The 16,129-nt window shown below is 42.4% G+C and overlaps 2 protein-coding genes across 26 annotated transcripts in view; one reads left to right on the top strand and one right to left on the bottom strand.

Moving 5' to 3' along the window:
* The window catches only part of LRRFIP1 (LRR binding FLII interacting protein 1), a 127,806-nt gene that overhangs the window by 22,640 nt on the left and 89,037 nt on the right, over positions 1–16,129 (top strand). The gene's annotated exons all lie outside the window — the stretch shown is intronic.
* The window catches only part of RAB17 (RAB17, member RAS oncogene family), an 89,623-nt gene that overhangs the window by 65,958 nt on the left and 7,536 nt on the right, over positions 1–16,129 (bottom strand). For all 4 annotated transcript variants that reach the window (XM_077272334.1, XM_077272337.1, XM_077272335.1 and 1 more), the window contains one exon: positions 14,927–15,044. In XM_077272334.1, coding sequence (XP_077128449.1) covers positions 14,927–15,044 — 118 coding nt within the window. Of the gene's footprint in view, positions 1–14,926; positions 15,045–16,129 lie in introns of those variants that run through there.

The raw sequence follows: 16,129 nt of genomic DNA, 5'->3' as shown, positions 1-16,129 counted from the left end.
AATAGTTATACTACTTTAGCTCCTAATATACTTACATAAACTTACATAAACTTCTCTGAAACAGTATAAAGATATTTTAGAATATTTACTGTTCATTTTCTTTATTTAAAAATTTTATTTAAATCACTTTTTACAGTTACGAGTCATTGTATGCAGCAAAAAATGCAAATCTTATTTTAAGTCTTTCTTAAAAATTAGGAAAAGGGAAATTGGAAGGAGAGAAGAAAAATGTAATTATTCAAACATCTAATTTCATGTTTAATAGTTCTACCAGGAAAGTTATATTATCCATTTGTACACAATATTAGCCCTTATTAGACAGTAATTCATTCTTATGTATAGAGGCCTGCATTTATCATATAGTTATACTTATTGGTATTTATCCAAAAATTCAAATCTTTTATTTAGCCTCTTTCCTGAAAACAAGGAACATGGAAGAGAGAAAAAGGAAGAGAGAAAAAGAAAAATGTAATTATTCCTGCATATTGTTTAACTTTTCTTTTTAATTCTACCAGAAAGGCCGGTGGTAGTTCAACTCGCTTGGCGGTACTCAGAGGTAGAAAACTGGAACACTGTCTCTTTAAATCTTCAGTTGGTTTATTATATTGCAGCATGAACCAACAAGAAGGGGAAATTAAAACACAGCCCTTCAGGGAAAAACAGGAAACAAACAAAGAAAACAAAATGCTCTAACACAGTCCATACATTTGCGGGTTGCAGCCCGCTCTGGAGCAACACAGGTTCAGTCTTTCCTACTCAGAACACAAACCACTGGATAAATATCAATAAATGATGGTACACAGCACCTCATGGGACTATAGGGTCAACTTTACCCCTAAGTGGAGCGCACGTCCTGTCCAAGGAGTCTTTCTTGGAAAAAATGTCCAGCATCCATAAATGAAGGAGACAGCGCCTCAAAAGTTGGTGAAGAGAATCACATTTATTCTGCCTTCTGTGGCCACAGAAGGCAGAATAAATGTGATTCTCTTTTCAACAACTTTTGAGGCGCTGTCTCCTTCATTTATGGATACAAACTACTGGAGAGTCCTCTCTCCAGTCTTGCTGAACAAAGACTGCCTCTTGAGACAAGCCATTTACGGCCCAGACCATGTGACTCTTCCCCCATGTGACTGAACACATGACTGACATCACACAGGTCCTGTCAGCACACCTCGGTGCCGGCTCTGCAGATAGAGATAAGGTGGACACCCTCCCACCCGCTATATGGATGTCCACATAAAAGCCAGCCCATTATGCATCTTCATTAAATCCTCACAATATTTAATGTGCTGGAGGGAAATTACTCTGGATTTTACATCACTGATGCCATTAAGTGTCGTGACACATATCTCCCCTCCAGCACTCTACCAGAGACTTTGTCACAGGCCGTATTATCCATTTGTGCACAATAGTTATTAGCCCTTATTACACGCTAATATATTCTTACTAGATGGTGGCCCGATTCTAACGCATCGGGTATTCTAGAATATACATGTCCATGTAGTATATTGCCCAGTGACGTAGTATATTGCCCAGTGACGTAGTATATTGCCCAGTTACGTAGTATATTGCCCAGTGACATAGTATATTGCCCAGTGACATAGTATATTGCCCAGTGACGTAGTATATTGCCCAGCCACGCATTATATTGCCCAGTTACGTAGTATATTGCCCAGTTAAGTAGTATACAGAACAGAGCCACGTAGTATATTGCCCAGTTACGTAGTATACAGCACAGAGCCACGTAGTATATTGCCCAGTTACGTAGTATACAGCACAGAGCCACGTAGTATATTGCCCAGCCACGTACAGTTAGGTCCATATATATTTGGACAGAGACGACATTTTTCTAATTTTGGTTATAGACATTACCACAATGAATTTTAAGCAAAACAATTCAGATGCAGTTGAAGTTCAGACTTTCAGCTTTCATTTGAGGGTATCCATATTAAAATTGGATGAAGGGTTTAGGAGTTTCAGCTCCTTAACATGTGCCACCCTGTTTTTAAAGGGACCAAAAGTAATTGGACAATTGACTCCAAGGCTATTTCATGAACAGGTGTGGGCAATCCCTTTGTTATGTCATTCTCAATTAAGCAGATAAAAGGCCTGGAGGTGATTTGAGGTGTGGTGCTTGCATTTGGAAGGTTTTGCTGTGAAGTAAACATGCGGTCAAAGGAGCTCTCCATGCAGGTGAAACAAGCCATCCTTAAGCTGCGAAAACAGAAAAAACCCATCCGAGAACTTGCTACAATATTAGGAGTGGCAAAATCAACAGTTTGGTGCATCCTGAGAAAGAAAGAAAGCACTGATGAACTCATCAATGCAAAAAGACCTGAGCGCCCACGGAAGACAACAGTGGTGGATGATCGCAGAATAATCTCCATGGTGAAGAGAAACCCCTTCACAACAGCTAACCAAGTGAACAACACTCTCCCGGAGGTCGGCGTATCAATATCCAAATCTACCATAAAGAGAAGACTGCATGAAAGTAAATACAGAGGGTTCACTGCACGGTGCAAGCCACTCATAAGCATCAAGAATAAAAAGGCTAGACTGGACTTTGCTACAAAACATCTAAAAAATCCAGCACAGTTCTGGAAGAACATTCTTTGGACAGATGAAACCAGGATCAACCTCTACCAGAATGATGGAAAGAGAAAAGTATGGCGAAGGCGTGGTCCAGCTCATGATCCAAAGCATACCACATCATCTGTAAAACATGGTGGAGGCAGTGTGATGGCTTGGGCATGCATGGCTGCCAGTGGCACTGGGTCACTAGTGTTTATTGATGATGTGACACAGGACAGAAGCAGCCCAATGAATTCTGAGGTATTCAGAGACATACGGTGTGCTCAGATCCAGCCAAATGCAGCAAAACTGATTGGTCGTCGTTTCATACTACAGATGGACAATGACCCAAAACATAAAGCCAAAGCAACCCAGGAGTTTATTAAAGCAAAGAAGTGGAATATTCCGGAATGGCCAAGTCAGTCACCTGATCTCAACCCAATTGAGCATGCATTTCACTTGTTAAAGACTAAACTTCAGACAGAAAGGCCCACAAACAAACAGCAACTGAAAACCACCGCAGTGAAGGCCTGGCAGAGCATCAAAAAGGAGGAAACACAGCGTCTGGTGATGTCCATGAGTTCAAGACTTCAGGCAGTCATTGCCAACAAAGGGTTTTCAACCAAGTACTAGAAATGAACATTTTATTTAAAATTATTTAATCTGTCCAATTACTTTTGGTCCCTTTAAAAACAGGGAGGCACATGTTAAGGAGCTGAAACTCCTAAACCCTTCATCCAATTTTAATGTGGATACCCTCAAATGAAAGCTGAAAGTCTGAACTTCAACTGCATCTGAATTGTTTTGTTTAAAATTCATTGTGGTAATGTTTATAACCAAAATTAGAAAAATGTTGTCTGTGTCCAAATATATATGGACCTAACTGTAGTATATTGCCCAGCCACGTAGTATATTGCCCAGTGATGTAGTATAGAGCACAGAGCCACGTAGTATATTGCCCAGCCACGTAGTATATAGCACAGAGCCACGTAGTATATTGCCCAGCCACGTAGTATATTGCCCAGCCACGTATGTCACAGGTTAAAAAATAAAAAATACACATATACTCACCTTCCGAGGGGCCCCTTGAAGTTCTGTCGCCTGTGTTCGGTTCAGGCGGCAGCTTCCGGTCCGAGGGTGTGATGACGTCGCGGTCACATGACTGTGACGTCATGGCAGGTCCTTCTCGCACACCAACCTTAGCACCGGAACCTGCCGCTTGCATGGACCGGTCACCGGAGCGTCGGAAAGGCGGCAGAAGGTGAATATATAATGATGTTATTTTTTTTATTATTATTTTTAACATTAGATGTTTTTACTATTGAGGCTGCATAGGCAGCCTCAATAGTAAAAACTTGGTCACACAGGGTTAATAGCAGCGGTAACAGAGTGAGTTACCCGCGGCATAACGCGGTCCGTTACCGCTGGCATTAACCCTGTGTGAGTGGTGACTGACTGACTGGAGGGGAGTATGGAGCGGGCGCCGGGCACTGACTGCAGGGGAGTAGGGAGGGACTAATCGGACTGCGGCCGTCGCTGATTGGTCGCGGCAGCCATGACAGGCAGCTGGCGAGACCAATCAGCGAATGAATATCCGTGACGGAAGTTGCCGACAGAAAGACGGAAGTACCCCTTAGACAATTATATATAGATGTAGAAAAGTCTGCTTTCATCATATTTTCTATTAATTCATCTAACACAGGTTACATTGTGTAGACTTGCGAACGCCAAATATGGAGCTGGATGAAACACAAAAACACAAAATCATGGGTAAAGGGTACATTTTGTTACTAGTTTTGAGCTAAAAGAAACACTGTGCCTGGAACTTTACTGTAAAAGGAATAATTCTAAGAATATCAAATTCTTCCTCCCAGTCTATATCTCAGCTTTGATTTACAAGTAGACATTTCCTAAAAACAAAACCAACACTAGTTACATAGCTTTCTTGCGTTATTTTTCCACATTACCAAAAAAAGATTAACAAAAGAACGACATAAAAGTCAAAATGCCTTGTAAAAATTAAAGGGAACCTGTCACCCTGTTTTTTCCGTATGAGATAAAAATACCGTTAAATAGGGCCTGAGCTGTGCATTACAACAGTGTATTTTGTGGACCCCGATTCCCCACCTATGCTGCCAAAATACGTTACCAAAGTAGTCGTTTTCGCCTGTCAATCAGGCTGGTCTGGTCAAAAGGGCGTGGTGTCTTCCCCCAGATCTTGCTTAGTTTTCCGTTGGTGGCGTAGTGGTTTGCGCATGCCCAAGGTCCCGAATCCACTGCACAGGGGAGTGAAAACAGCGCGATGTGTGCTATTTCATTGGTGATCGGTGGGGGCGGCCATCTTCCTTTGGCCGCGCGTGCGCAGAAGCGGCGCTCTGCTGGCCGCGGCTTCAGGAAAATGGCCGCGGGATGCCGCGCGTGCGCAGATGGAGATCGCGGCGGCCATTTTCCTGAAGCCGAGATGCGAATTCTGCTTCAGGAAAATGGCCACCGCGATCTCCATCTGCGCACGCGCGGCATCCCGCGGCCATTTTCCTGAAGCCGCGGGCAGCAGAGCGCTCCATCTGCGCATGCGCGGCCAAAGGAAGATGGCCGCCCCCACCGATCAACAGGGAAATAACGCACATCGCGGTCTTTTCCCTCCCCTGTGCAGTGGATTCGGGACCTTGGGCATGCGCAAACCACTACGCCACCAACGGAAAACTAAGCAAGATCTGGGGGAAGACACCACGCCCTTTTGACCAGACCAGCCTGATTGACAGGCGAAAACGGCTACTTTGGTAACGTATTTTGGCAGCATAGGTGGGGAATCGGGGTCCACAAAATACACTGTTGTAATGCACAGCTCAGGCCCTATTTAACAGTATTTTTATCTCATACGGAAAAAACGGGGTGACAGGTGCCCTTTAATGTTCTGTGGCAGAGTCCTGGCAAGTTAATTTTGTATAAAAATGCAAACTAAGTTTAAAGGGGGTCTGTCAATCCAAAAACGCAAATTTAACTTTTTAGACATTCATATAGGGACTTAAGCCCCTATATAATCACAGATTTATTGTACATTTTACTAATTTAGCTTTATAGAAAAACAATTTTATTAAATATGTAAATGAGGGAACTGGAGTGGTCAAGGAATCAATGCACCATTCTAATCCCCTCGACTACCATCCTCCACATCTACACTTCTGGCGACTGACAGCACTCGGTTTTGTGTGCTTCCTGATCTAAGTCCTCAGCCTTGCATGCACTGACACTGCAGGAGCCTTGAGCATACACATTGTTAGTGTGTGTAGGTGCATTTTCATCTTTCCCCCCGTCAGCGTGGGCACGTGCTCTCATCTCCCTCTCCTGTTAGCGTCAGCCACCCAAATGCTGATTCTGTGTGCAGTAAGAGGCCACACACACAGGAGAGGGAGATTGGAGTGCTCACACACTGACACTGCAGGAGCCAAGAGCTTGCACACACAGTGTCAGTGTGCACATTCGCACTTCCCTCTCCTCTCAGCATCGCTTACCCACTTGTTTGTGAACCTCTATGCTGGTGGGAGCTACATACAGATGAGGAATGAGAACGCACCTGCATGCAGTGACACTGTGATTTTGGACCCTTCAGTGTTAGTGTGCAGGGCTAGATCGAGCAGCGCTCCAAAGTGTGCGATGACAATCATTGTAAAGTGAAGTATGAAGGATAGTAATTGAGGGGACAGAATGATGCATGGAGCCCTTGGTTGTGCCAAAGGGTGTACCAGTACCCCCTCATTTACAATCAAATAAAACTGGTTTAAAAAAAAAAAAAAACTAATATATACAAGCCTAATTTTTATAGTTATTAAGTCCTCTACATGAATGTCTAAGTAGATCAATTTGAGTTTTGGGGGTGACAGACTCCCTTTAATCAAATGTCCCAAAATTTGGTGAGGATGATGTTTGCATCCTTAAGTCCAAGAACCCAAGTCCATGAGTTAGATGTGTTCTCAGCAGTTAGGAGAGCCTTAGTGTACATTCACACATGTATTTACATCTACTCATTTGCAATTGAGTTGTTATTACCGTATTTCATTTGTTTTACTTGTGTGGAATCTGTTTTGTTTTTACTTTGAATCAGATTATTTGTGTCACCAGGTTTAAAAATTGAAAAAGGTAGATTATGGCAGGAGCCGAGACCCTCACTGATCGCTCAAAATCTCCCGAAGACTTGTTGCAACCCTGCCATTCAGCTGTTCCCCGATGTCGGCGCTGGCCGAGTGTGTTCAGCTGAATAATGGCCAGGACTGGGTACTGCACATCCGCCTACTATTAAAATAATATGGGGCGGATGTGCTGTACGTGGCCACAGCCACTACGTAGATGATGGAGCTGTGAAGTTCTGTTTCACAACTGAGCACGTTCGACACAGAAAAATATGGCTCATCAGGGGGTGCTGGGTGTCGCACCCCCCACTGATCAGATTCTGATGACCCATCCTAAAGATAGACCATCCATGTCCAAGTCCTTTACAAGCCCTTTGAATGTAGGCCACGTTTATGATGCTGTAGTGCAGGCCCTCTGAAAACCCATAGGGTGTGATTCCTCAATAGAAAGACATAGCAATATTGTTTGTAAAGCAATAAGACATGGATTGTAACCCCGTATGTGTATGGAGGAATGCTTATGAAACATTGTGGCATACAGTCACAGTCAACAGTGACTTAATTAGTTATTGACCAAATCCAAAACAGTCTTGATAGCACAAGTGACTTAGTAGTTCTCGCACTCAGAGATCACATTTACATCCAGATATGAATTGAATATGAGGTTCACCAGCATTCTCCACATGGATCCTGCGTGCAAGAAATACAAACAAAACAGGGTCCTTAAACGGAATCGGTCAGCAGGATTTCACATTCACCCAAGGTATTTATATGTTAATGTAGCTCTATCCAAGACAAGTCCAGCAGTACCTTTACATGGACAGTCCATTCCTCAGTTACTGAGAAATCAACGTTTGATTTTTTTGTGCGAATTAGACTTAAGCACTATTGTAGATCTGGAACCTCTGTCACTCCAGCTCTATTCCCCACCCCAGCACCAACTCATCTTGCTTGACTGACAGCCTCTATGCTGTCAAAGGAGCTGTATGAGAAATCAGCGGAAGAATAGGGTCTTATCCGAGAGACACAATAAGTGTTTGCTCAGATTAACTAACCTGATAAATCCAATAAGAAGGCACATAATGTTAGATGCCAGCTGCAGCAGATCCACGGGTCAGCAAGTGACCATTAAACAAAAAGGAATTAGTGGACGGTTTCTGCGCTGATGAAAGCATTGAGACGTATATCCCCCAAAAAAATTGATTTTTTTTTTCTGGACTTCGAAACACGTCGAATAAACCACCAACTTTTAAACTTTTACCGGGATATACGTCTTAAAATTGTCAACGGCATGGAAACCGTCCACTAATTCCTTTTTCTTCAAGCCACTATGCGGTGCGACTACAGGCAAAAAAACGCCATCATCCAAGCAGGATGAGGCAGCACCAGGAAAGGAATAGAGCTGGAGTGACAGAGGCTTCAGACCTATAGTAGCTCTTCAGCCTGACTTGAAAATCAATTCAAACACTTATTTCATAATAATGGAGGAACAAACTGGCCATATTAAGGTATTGTTGGACTTACATATAAGTAGCTTGGAGGGGAGAGAGAAAATTCTGCTGACAGATTCCCTTTAATAACCCTGCGAACAGAGCTTTAACAGCAGTGCAAGGTAGCCCCTATCAAACTCTGTGTGTTGGGGGCAATTCCTTCTAGTGGACAATATCTCTGATAATATAATGTCCAATGGAGAATTCCACCTTTTTTTTTTATTGGATGCATACAGAAGATTCATGCATTTCTATGGCAGCCCTATAAAGATTCCATACAAAATAGAGCTATAATACTGCAGGGAGCAGGACATAAAATCCTGTCCTGATCATGTCAGACTGACACAAGTGGACATCATATTAGCAGATAGAGCTCTAATACTAATATAAGGAGTCTGAGGGTGGGGTACAACGGTGCTGTCACATCTGACAGAATGTCATATACACTTGCGAGGGCAAATTAACATTTGGAGTGGTGTTCCCTGCTAACTCTATGGTCCTAGGAGATAGATGTGGCTTTTGGCCAACGATGACAGCGAAACCTTCAGACCCCCATCCTCATGCTATTACATACAGTCATGGTCGAAAGTAATGGCACCTTTGAAATTGTTCCAGAAAATGGATTATTTCTCCCAGAAAATTATTGGAATTACACCCGTTTTGCTATACACATGTTTATTTCCTTTGTGTGTATTGGAACAACACAAAAAAACATAGAGGGAAAAAAAGGCACATTGGACATAATTTTGCATTAAGCCCCCAAAATGGGCCAGACAAAATTGTTGGTACCTTTCCAAAAATTGTGGGTAAACAACTTTGTTTCAAGTATGTGATGCTTGTTCCAACTCACCAGTGGCAAGTAACAGGTGTGGGCAGTATTAAAATCACACCTGAAACCAGATAAAAAGGGGAGTTGATCTTTGCATTGTGTGTCTGTGTGTGCCATACTAAGCACGGAGAACAAAAAGAGGAGAAGAGAACTGGCTGAGGACTTGAGAAACAAAATTGTTGAAAAATGTCAACAATCTCAAGGTAACAAGTCTCCAGAGATCTTGATGTTTCTTTATCCACTGTGCGCAACATAATCAGGAAGTTTACAACCCATGGAACTGTAGCTTAGCTCCCTGGACGTGGACGGCAGAGAGAAATTGATGAAGGGTTGCAACACAGGATAGACTGGATGGTGGATAAGCAGCCCCAATCAAGTTCCAAAGAAATTCAAATTGCCCTGCAGGCTCAGGGTGCATCAGTGTCAGCGTGAACTATCCGTCGACATTTGAATGAACTGAAACACTATGGAAGGAGACTAAGGAGGACCCCACTGCTGATATAGAAACATAAACAGCTAGACTGCAGTTTGTCAAAATGTATGTAAGCCAAAATCCTTCTGTGAAAGCATCTTGTGATCAGATGAGACCAAGATAGAGCTCTTTGGTAAAGCACATCATATTACTGTTTACCGAAAACGGAATGAGGCCTACAAAGAACATTACCTACAGTCAAATATGGTGAAGGGTCAAACATTAGTGATGAGCGAATAGCACTGTTGCTCGGGTCTCCCCGAGCACGTTCGGGTGATCTCCAAGTATTTGGATATGCTCGGAGATTGTTTTCCTTGCCTCAGCTGAATGATTTATGGCTTCTGGACAGCCTGAATACATGTAGGAATTCCCTAACACACAGGCATTCCTCACATGTAATCAGCCTATCAGCTGTAAATCATGCAGCTGAGGCTACGAAAACTAATTCTCCGAGCACATCCAAATACTCGGAGACCACCGAGCATGCTCGGGGAGACCCGAGCAACGAGTGTACTCGCTCATCTCTATCAAAGATGTTTTTTGGATGTGTTGCTGCTTCTGGCACTGGGTGCCTTTATTGTGTGCCAAGGCATCATGAAATCTCAAGATTACCAACGGATTTTGGGTTGCGATGTAGTGCCCAGTGTCAGAAAGCTGGTTTGTGTCCTAGATCATGGGTCTTCAAGCAGGACAATGACCCAAACATACTTCAAGAAGCACCCATAAATGGATGGAAACAAAGTGCTGCAGAGATCTGAAGTGGCCAACATTGAGTCCGGATGTAAATCCCATTGAAAACATGGGGAGACATCTTAAAACTGCTGTTTGGAGAAGGCGCTCCTCAAATTTGAGAGTCCTGTAGCAGTTTGCAAAAGAAGAGTACTTCAGAATTTCAAGAAGCTGGTTGATAGTTATAGGAAGCGATTGATTGCAGTTATTTATTCCAAAGGGTGTACAGACAAATATTAAGTTAAGGGTGCCAACAATTTTGCCTGGACCATTTTGGGGGTTTAGTGTGAAATTATGTCCAATTTGCCTTTTTTCTCTTTTTTTGTGTTGTTCCAATACACTCAAACGAAATAAACATGTGCCTCTCTATGGCATCATATTTTTATTTTTTTTTATCAGCAGCAATACGGATACAGGATATGTTCAGGATATGTAATACAGTGGACCATCCCTTTTTTTCTGGTAAAGAATCTGTGTGATATATACATTCAAATTAAAACTACAATTCTAATTTGACTATGCATGCAATTAGCTAACCTTATAGTACGCAGATTGAAGAATGGTAAGAATTGTATTAAAACCAAAATAATCACGAGTCTCCCCAGTAGGAGATGCAGACGGGAGGTTAACAGCCTGCAGAACAGAAGCCTAAGCATCACAAGTATACGTTACAACGGCCACATTCCCATTCAGGCATTGCCTTGTGGGGTTTTATAATCAAAAGGTCAATTGTTTCTCTGCCGTTCTCTCTCTGCCGTTCTCTCTCTGCAATTTAATGGAGAATGATTGCAGATAGCGGACAGTGAGCAGCAGACACGTGTCCCCATCAGAGGCTTTCTCTACTGTTCTGAGCCATGTTAACGTGTATTAGATTATTTGTAAAGACCTAATTACACATTTACCCATTTTCTTTTAAGTGTCTTTCTAATGATGCTGCACTTCCCTCAGCCAGATGAGCAGTTTATAACTTCAGAGAGTTTAAAGATTGTTCCTTCCTAATAGTAGCTAATGACCTAAATGATCCTCCGATCTTTAACCTATCACATGGCATTAAAATGGAAATTCTAGCCAAAATAATATTTAAAGAGGTTGTCCCACAAACAACAAATATGATCTGTCGACATAATGGGGTCCAAAAACAAGGAGAGGGTTACAAAGATTTCTGTGTAAATGGAGCCACAGAGTACTTTGAGCCGCTGATACTCAGTATTGGTGGTGGTCTTAGCAGTCAGAACCCCAGGACTCAAACTATTATCTTAAATGTTGTTAATGGGACAAACCATTTAAAGGGAATCTGCCACCGGGTTCTTGCTACAGTATTTGAGTGTAGCATAATGTAGGGGCAGAGACCCCGATTCCAGCTATGAATCACTTACTGGGCTGCTCGCTGCAGTTTTGATGAAATCACAGTTTTATCTGTTGCAGATCTACTAGTTCTCTGAAAGCTGAGCTCTGTATAACTCTGCCCATACCATTGATTGGATGCTTTCTGTGTACACTGTGCATAGGCAGAAAGATGCCAATCAGTGATGGGACGGTGTTATACAGAGCTTATGAATATGGAGAATGATATGGCAACAGATTTAATACGCCTCTAATGAAAATCTGCTGATAAACCGGTGAGCGTATCAAAACTACAGCAAGCAGCACATGACACATTGTTGGAATCAGGGTCTCGTTACCTTCATTATGATGCTTTCAGATTAGGTGGCAAAAAGCTGGGGACTGTTTCCCTTTATATAGTGACCACAGATATATCCTGTAATTACCCTCCATACTTCATACATTTATCGATTTATAAATTCCCCCAGGGTGTTTAAGGCTCTGTTCACATCACATTGGCGTCTTACACATTTTGAAAATATATCCCAACACACTCCTTCGACATAGGTCATTGTACGGCAATACATCGGACATTAGCCATAAAAGTAAAATGTGTGCTATGCGGTATACTCATGTCCTGGCCATGTAACTGTGGTCTGCTGTCATTTCCTGTCACTATTTATTGAGTCCATGACAAAATTGTTTTATAAAAATTTTAGAGAAAATGCTGATTTTAAAAGAATCAAAAATAGCTCTAGAAAAAAAGAGATTCTCATGGACATTGTACCTGGCAAACCATCAGTTGTCCAAGCAATTCTATTCTTTTCGTACCTACAGTTAATATTGGCTCTTTATGGACAAAGCTAACTAAACTGTCAATGCTTTGACAATGTATTACATATACATGTGTGTAACATGCAGTGTCTGTGTCACATACGGTATGTAGCATCCACATTTATAAATGCCGCCAGCGCACACGAGAGTTCATAGGTGCGGAATATGTTGGCGCTATATAAATAAAATTATTATTATTATAGGTGTAAAAATGTCGGCAATCGCCCAACCAACCAGCAAAATGCCGCTCATTTATCGGGTGATTCGATTTTTTATGGCAGAACAAAAATCATTGTTCTCAGCGGCCGGTGGCGAAACTTAAAGCTCAGGGAGTCTTTCACATAGAGTACTTTGAGCCGCCGGTTCTCAGTATTGGGCCCCAATGTAAAAGCTGCAACAGGGCCCCCAATTATCACTAGTATATAATAGCATTGGTCCTTTTTATACAGAAAAGGGGTCTGGCTCCAGGGTCTGGGTGCAACTGCTTCCCCTGCACCTAGTGTAGTTACACCCCTGTCAGCAGCTCATTGCCCGGTGTAACCTGCAGATAGGCTGCTGATAACATGATGCTGTATGGGGACAGATTGATCGGCTGGTGATTGTTCCGTCCCCATCATTCTTCCTCAGCCGGTGGAAAGAGGCCGGGAAACAAGCATCGAACGACTTCAATACTGTCAATAACGCTCATATAATGGTCTGAACTCAGCAACTCAGTAAATACAACAGAAATATTTGAGTGATGGAGCAATATGTTAGTATTTGGGGACCCACTTTGTCTAAAACCGGCCCTACATAAGTTACTTACTGGTGTGTAAATACAATTCTCTGTAAAAACTGGAGATGTAGAAGCTTTCCTGTAAGGCCCATGTGAGAGATACCGTCATATCCCTCTTAGTGGATTCCTTTCTTGGCACAGAATCTGGCTGAGCAATACATGTACAAATTGCTCCAAATCTGCATCCACCATGCACAGAAGGTACATACAAAGGCTGACAGCAGTCCGGATAGAGTGTGTGCCTTGCGCTGTAAGAACTTCATGCACAGAGTTTTGTCATGGGCAGCAGACATTACATGGAGCGCGCAGTATAGAGGCAATGGATGTGAGTATATTGTATAGGGAGAAATAAACACTGAATATTCTATGAAAGGCCTATAGTGAAACACAAGGAAATAGTTATGATGCGGGGCTGCGAGAAGCAATTAGCTGATTTGCATCTGACGAACACTTTATAGCACGGCAGCTGTTGACCTCAGACTGGAGAAGTAACCTGATTCTCATGAAAACCTGTCCTGAGCGCTGGCATCAGCCCTGATGTCATACAGAGATCGGCTTGCACTGAGGAACGTGGCCTCATAGTAAAAGATTGTAAACCGTGCACTGCTTCTTATGTCCAGGAAAAAGGGAACGCAAGGTTAGAAACACAAGATGTCTAAACAGGCTTGTGACTGCGCCGTATTCACACCTGAGCCGGATACATTACCAGCTTGGAAGTGCAGGCGGAACATACATCGGTTTCATCTGGAACCTTGGAGCCTGGAACAAAATCATCGCTGCATTACATGAATTGTCCAGGAGTAAGACATGTTAGAAAAGAATTCTATTGTGACCGGTCTGGGGAATGCGAGGGACAATCAATACGATCAATCCTTCTGGTATCCAGGAGCTGCCAGGCACTGCCTGCATCTGGAAGACCCCCGGGTCCTCCGCACCAGCTGAGGTCTCAGATCGAGCTCGTACCAGTTCACATGTCTGTGTATTCTTGCACACCAAGTCGACCACACGAAAACATGTCTGATTTTGATCCGAGCCATGGATCAAGTCTTTGGATTCGTGAAAAAAATAAAAATAAATTAAAAAAATCGGACAGCAGTTGGATGTCATCTGAATGCTGCGTGTGGTTGATAGACGCGTGCACGTGCATATGAGGAAAACTTGGATGCTAAAGACTGACACTGACCAAGAATTGATCAAATTCTGATCAAAAACTCTTGTGAAACTCAGACTATTTTTTGCATATGAGAAAAATCACTGACTGAATGAGTAATAACTGGACAGATTGCTATTCCTGAAATGTATTTGACCTAATGTGAGGTGCAAGTGTTCCCTTAATTTTTGGAGCAGTGTACTTACCCCATAACTGATCAGCATTTAATCTCTTTATAAAATAGATATTTTATTCTTTTGATTTACTTGAACACAACAACACATTTAGATCAGTCAATAATAACGCAGCGCTAGTGAAGTAGATGGCCAAGAAGCACACAACAATGCTGCGCACATTATGGTGCCGGTGAAGTATAACCTTAGCTGTGATACCAGCCATTCAGATACAATGCTACTCACACACCGGTGCACAGATACTGAACAGTCACCAGAGGGTGCTAGAGAGCCACTGCGCACAGATCAGACTGGCGGACACTTCGCACCATATGCGCCACACTTTCTGCTATAACTATTAAGATACTAATGTTTATGTTTTTTTCCCTTCTGCTCTGGGTGAAGGGAATTACACATTGCTACAAGGTAGATTATCGACATGTTTTTACTCACATTTAGTAGGTTGGTAAGAAGTAGAAAACAGATGGAATGGAGTATGGATAGTAGCATCACACTAGACAGGGTTTGTTTACAGTCTGTAACCATGGAGATACATAAGTCCGCATAGAGGCTGTAGATACAAATGGTTAAATTAGTAATTAAGAGAATTTGCTAAGTTTTTTCATTATATTAATACATTTAAAGGGAATCTATAAGCAGGATTTCACTCACCTTACTATTTATATGAGCCTGATGCTCTTTCAAAAACAAGCCCCGCAATACCTTTACAGGGCCTGCCCGGAGAAATCACTGTGTGAATTGTTATGCAAATTACTATATTAGTTCTGAAGCCTCTGTCACTCCAGCTCTACTCCCCGCCCAGTACCACCGCCTCCTGCTTGACTGACAGTCACTTTGCCTGAAGTCACACAGCATAGAGGCTGTCAGCCAGGCAGGAGGAGGCGGCTCTGGATAGGGAATAGAGCTGGAGTGACAGAGGCTTCAGAACTACAAATAGCATTTCCGCCTCATGTGTATATCAATTCAAGCACAGCTTTCATGGAGGAGGAGCGGCCATGTAAAGGTATTGCTGGTCTTTGAAAGAGTTACATGCGCATATAAATAGTTTTGGGGGAGAAATCCTGCTGATTCCCTTTAAAGCACCATCATCATTATGTAGCAGGTGTAATAATTATAATATTAGCAAATCCCTGCAATTAAAAATAGAGTACAGTTTTTCTGATTTGCTATGTCTCTTTCCTCATGTGCAAGCATTGCAGGACCTTAGGTATCCATGGTTACGACCACTAGTAACTAGCTAACTGGCACTGTATCAGTGGTCGTAACCATGGATACCTAAGGTCGTGTAATGCCTGCACATGAGGAAAGAGACATAGCAAATCAGAAGAACTATGCTACATTTCTAATTGGAGGGATTTGCTAATATTATTATTATTCCACCTAGTACATATTGGGATAGGATCTTGGAGATGCGAATACCTCTTAAGCCAATCAAGTTCAGCCTTCATCCACCAGTTATACATTCTATTGCTAGTATATTTATAAATCACAATGCCATTTGTGAGGAAATCATCCAGCCCTTTTGTCATAGTGTCTGCCATTACTATGTCTTGTGTCTGTAAAGAACCCTTTCCTATATATCTGCTGGAATCACCTCCGCACATAATGAATCTCCTCTGGTCCTTTGTAAGGTCC

The sequence above is a fragment of the Ranitomeya variabilis genome, chromosome 7, assembly GCF_051348905.1.
Source record: "Ranitomeya variabilis isolate aRanVar5 chromosome 7, aRanVar5.hap1, whole genome shotgun sequence".
Lineage (NCBI taxonomy): Eukaryota > Metazoa > Chordata > Amphibia > Anura > Dendrobatidae > Ranitomeya > Ranitomeya variabilis.
The sequence above is the reverse complement of the archived record's forward strand: the minus strand, read 5'-3'. Positions and strand labels throughout refer to the sequence as shown.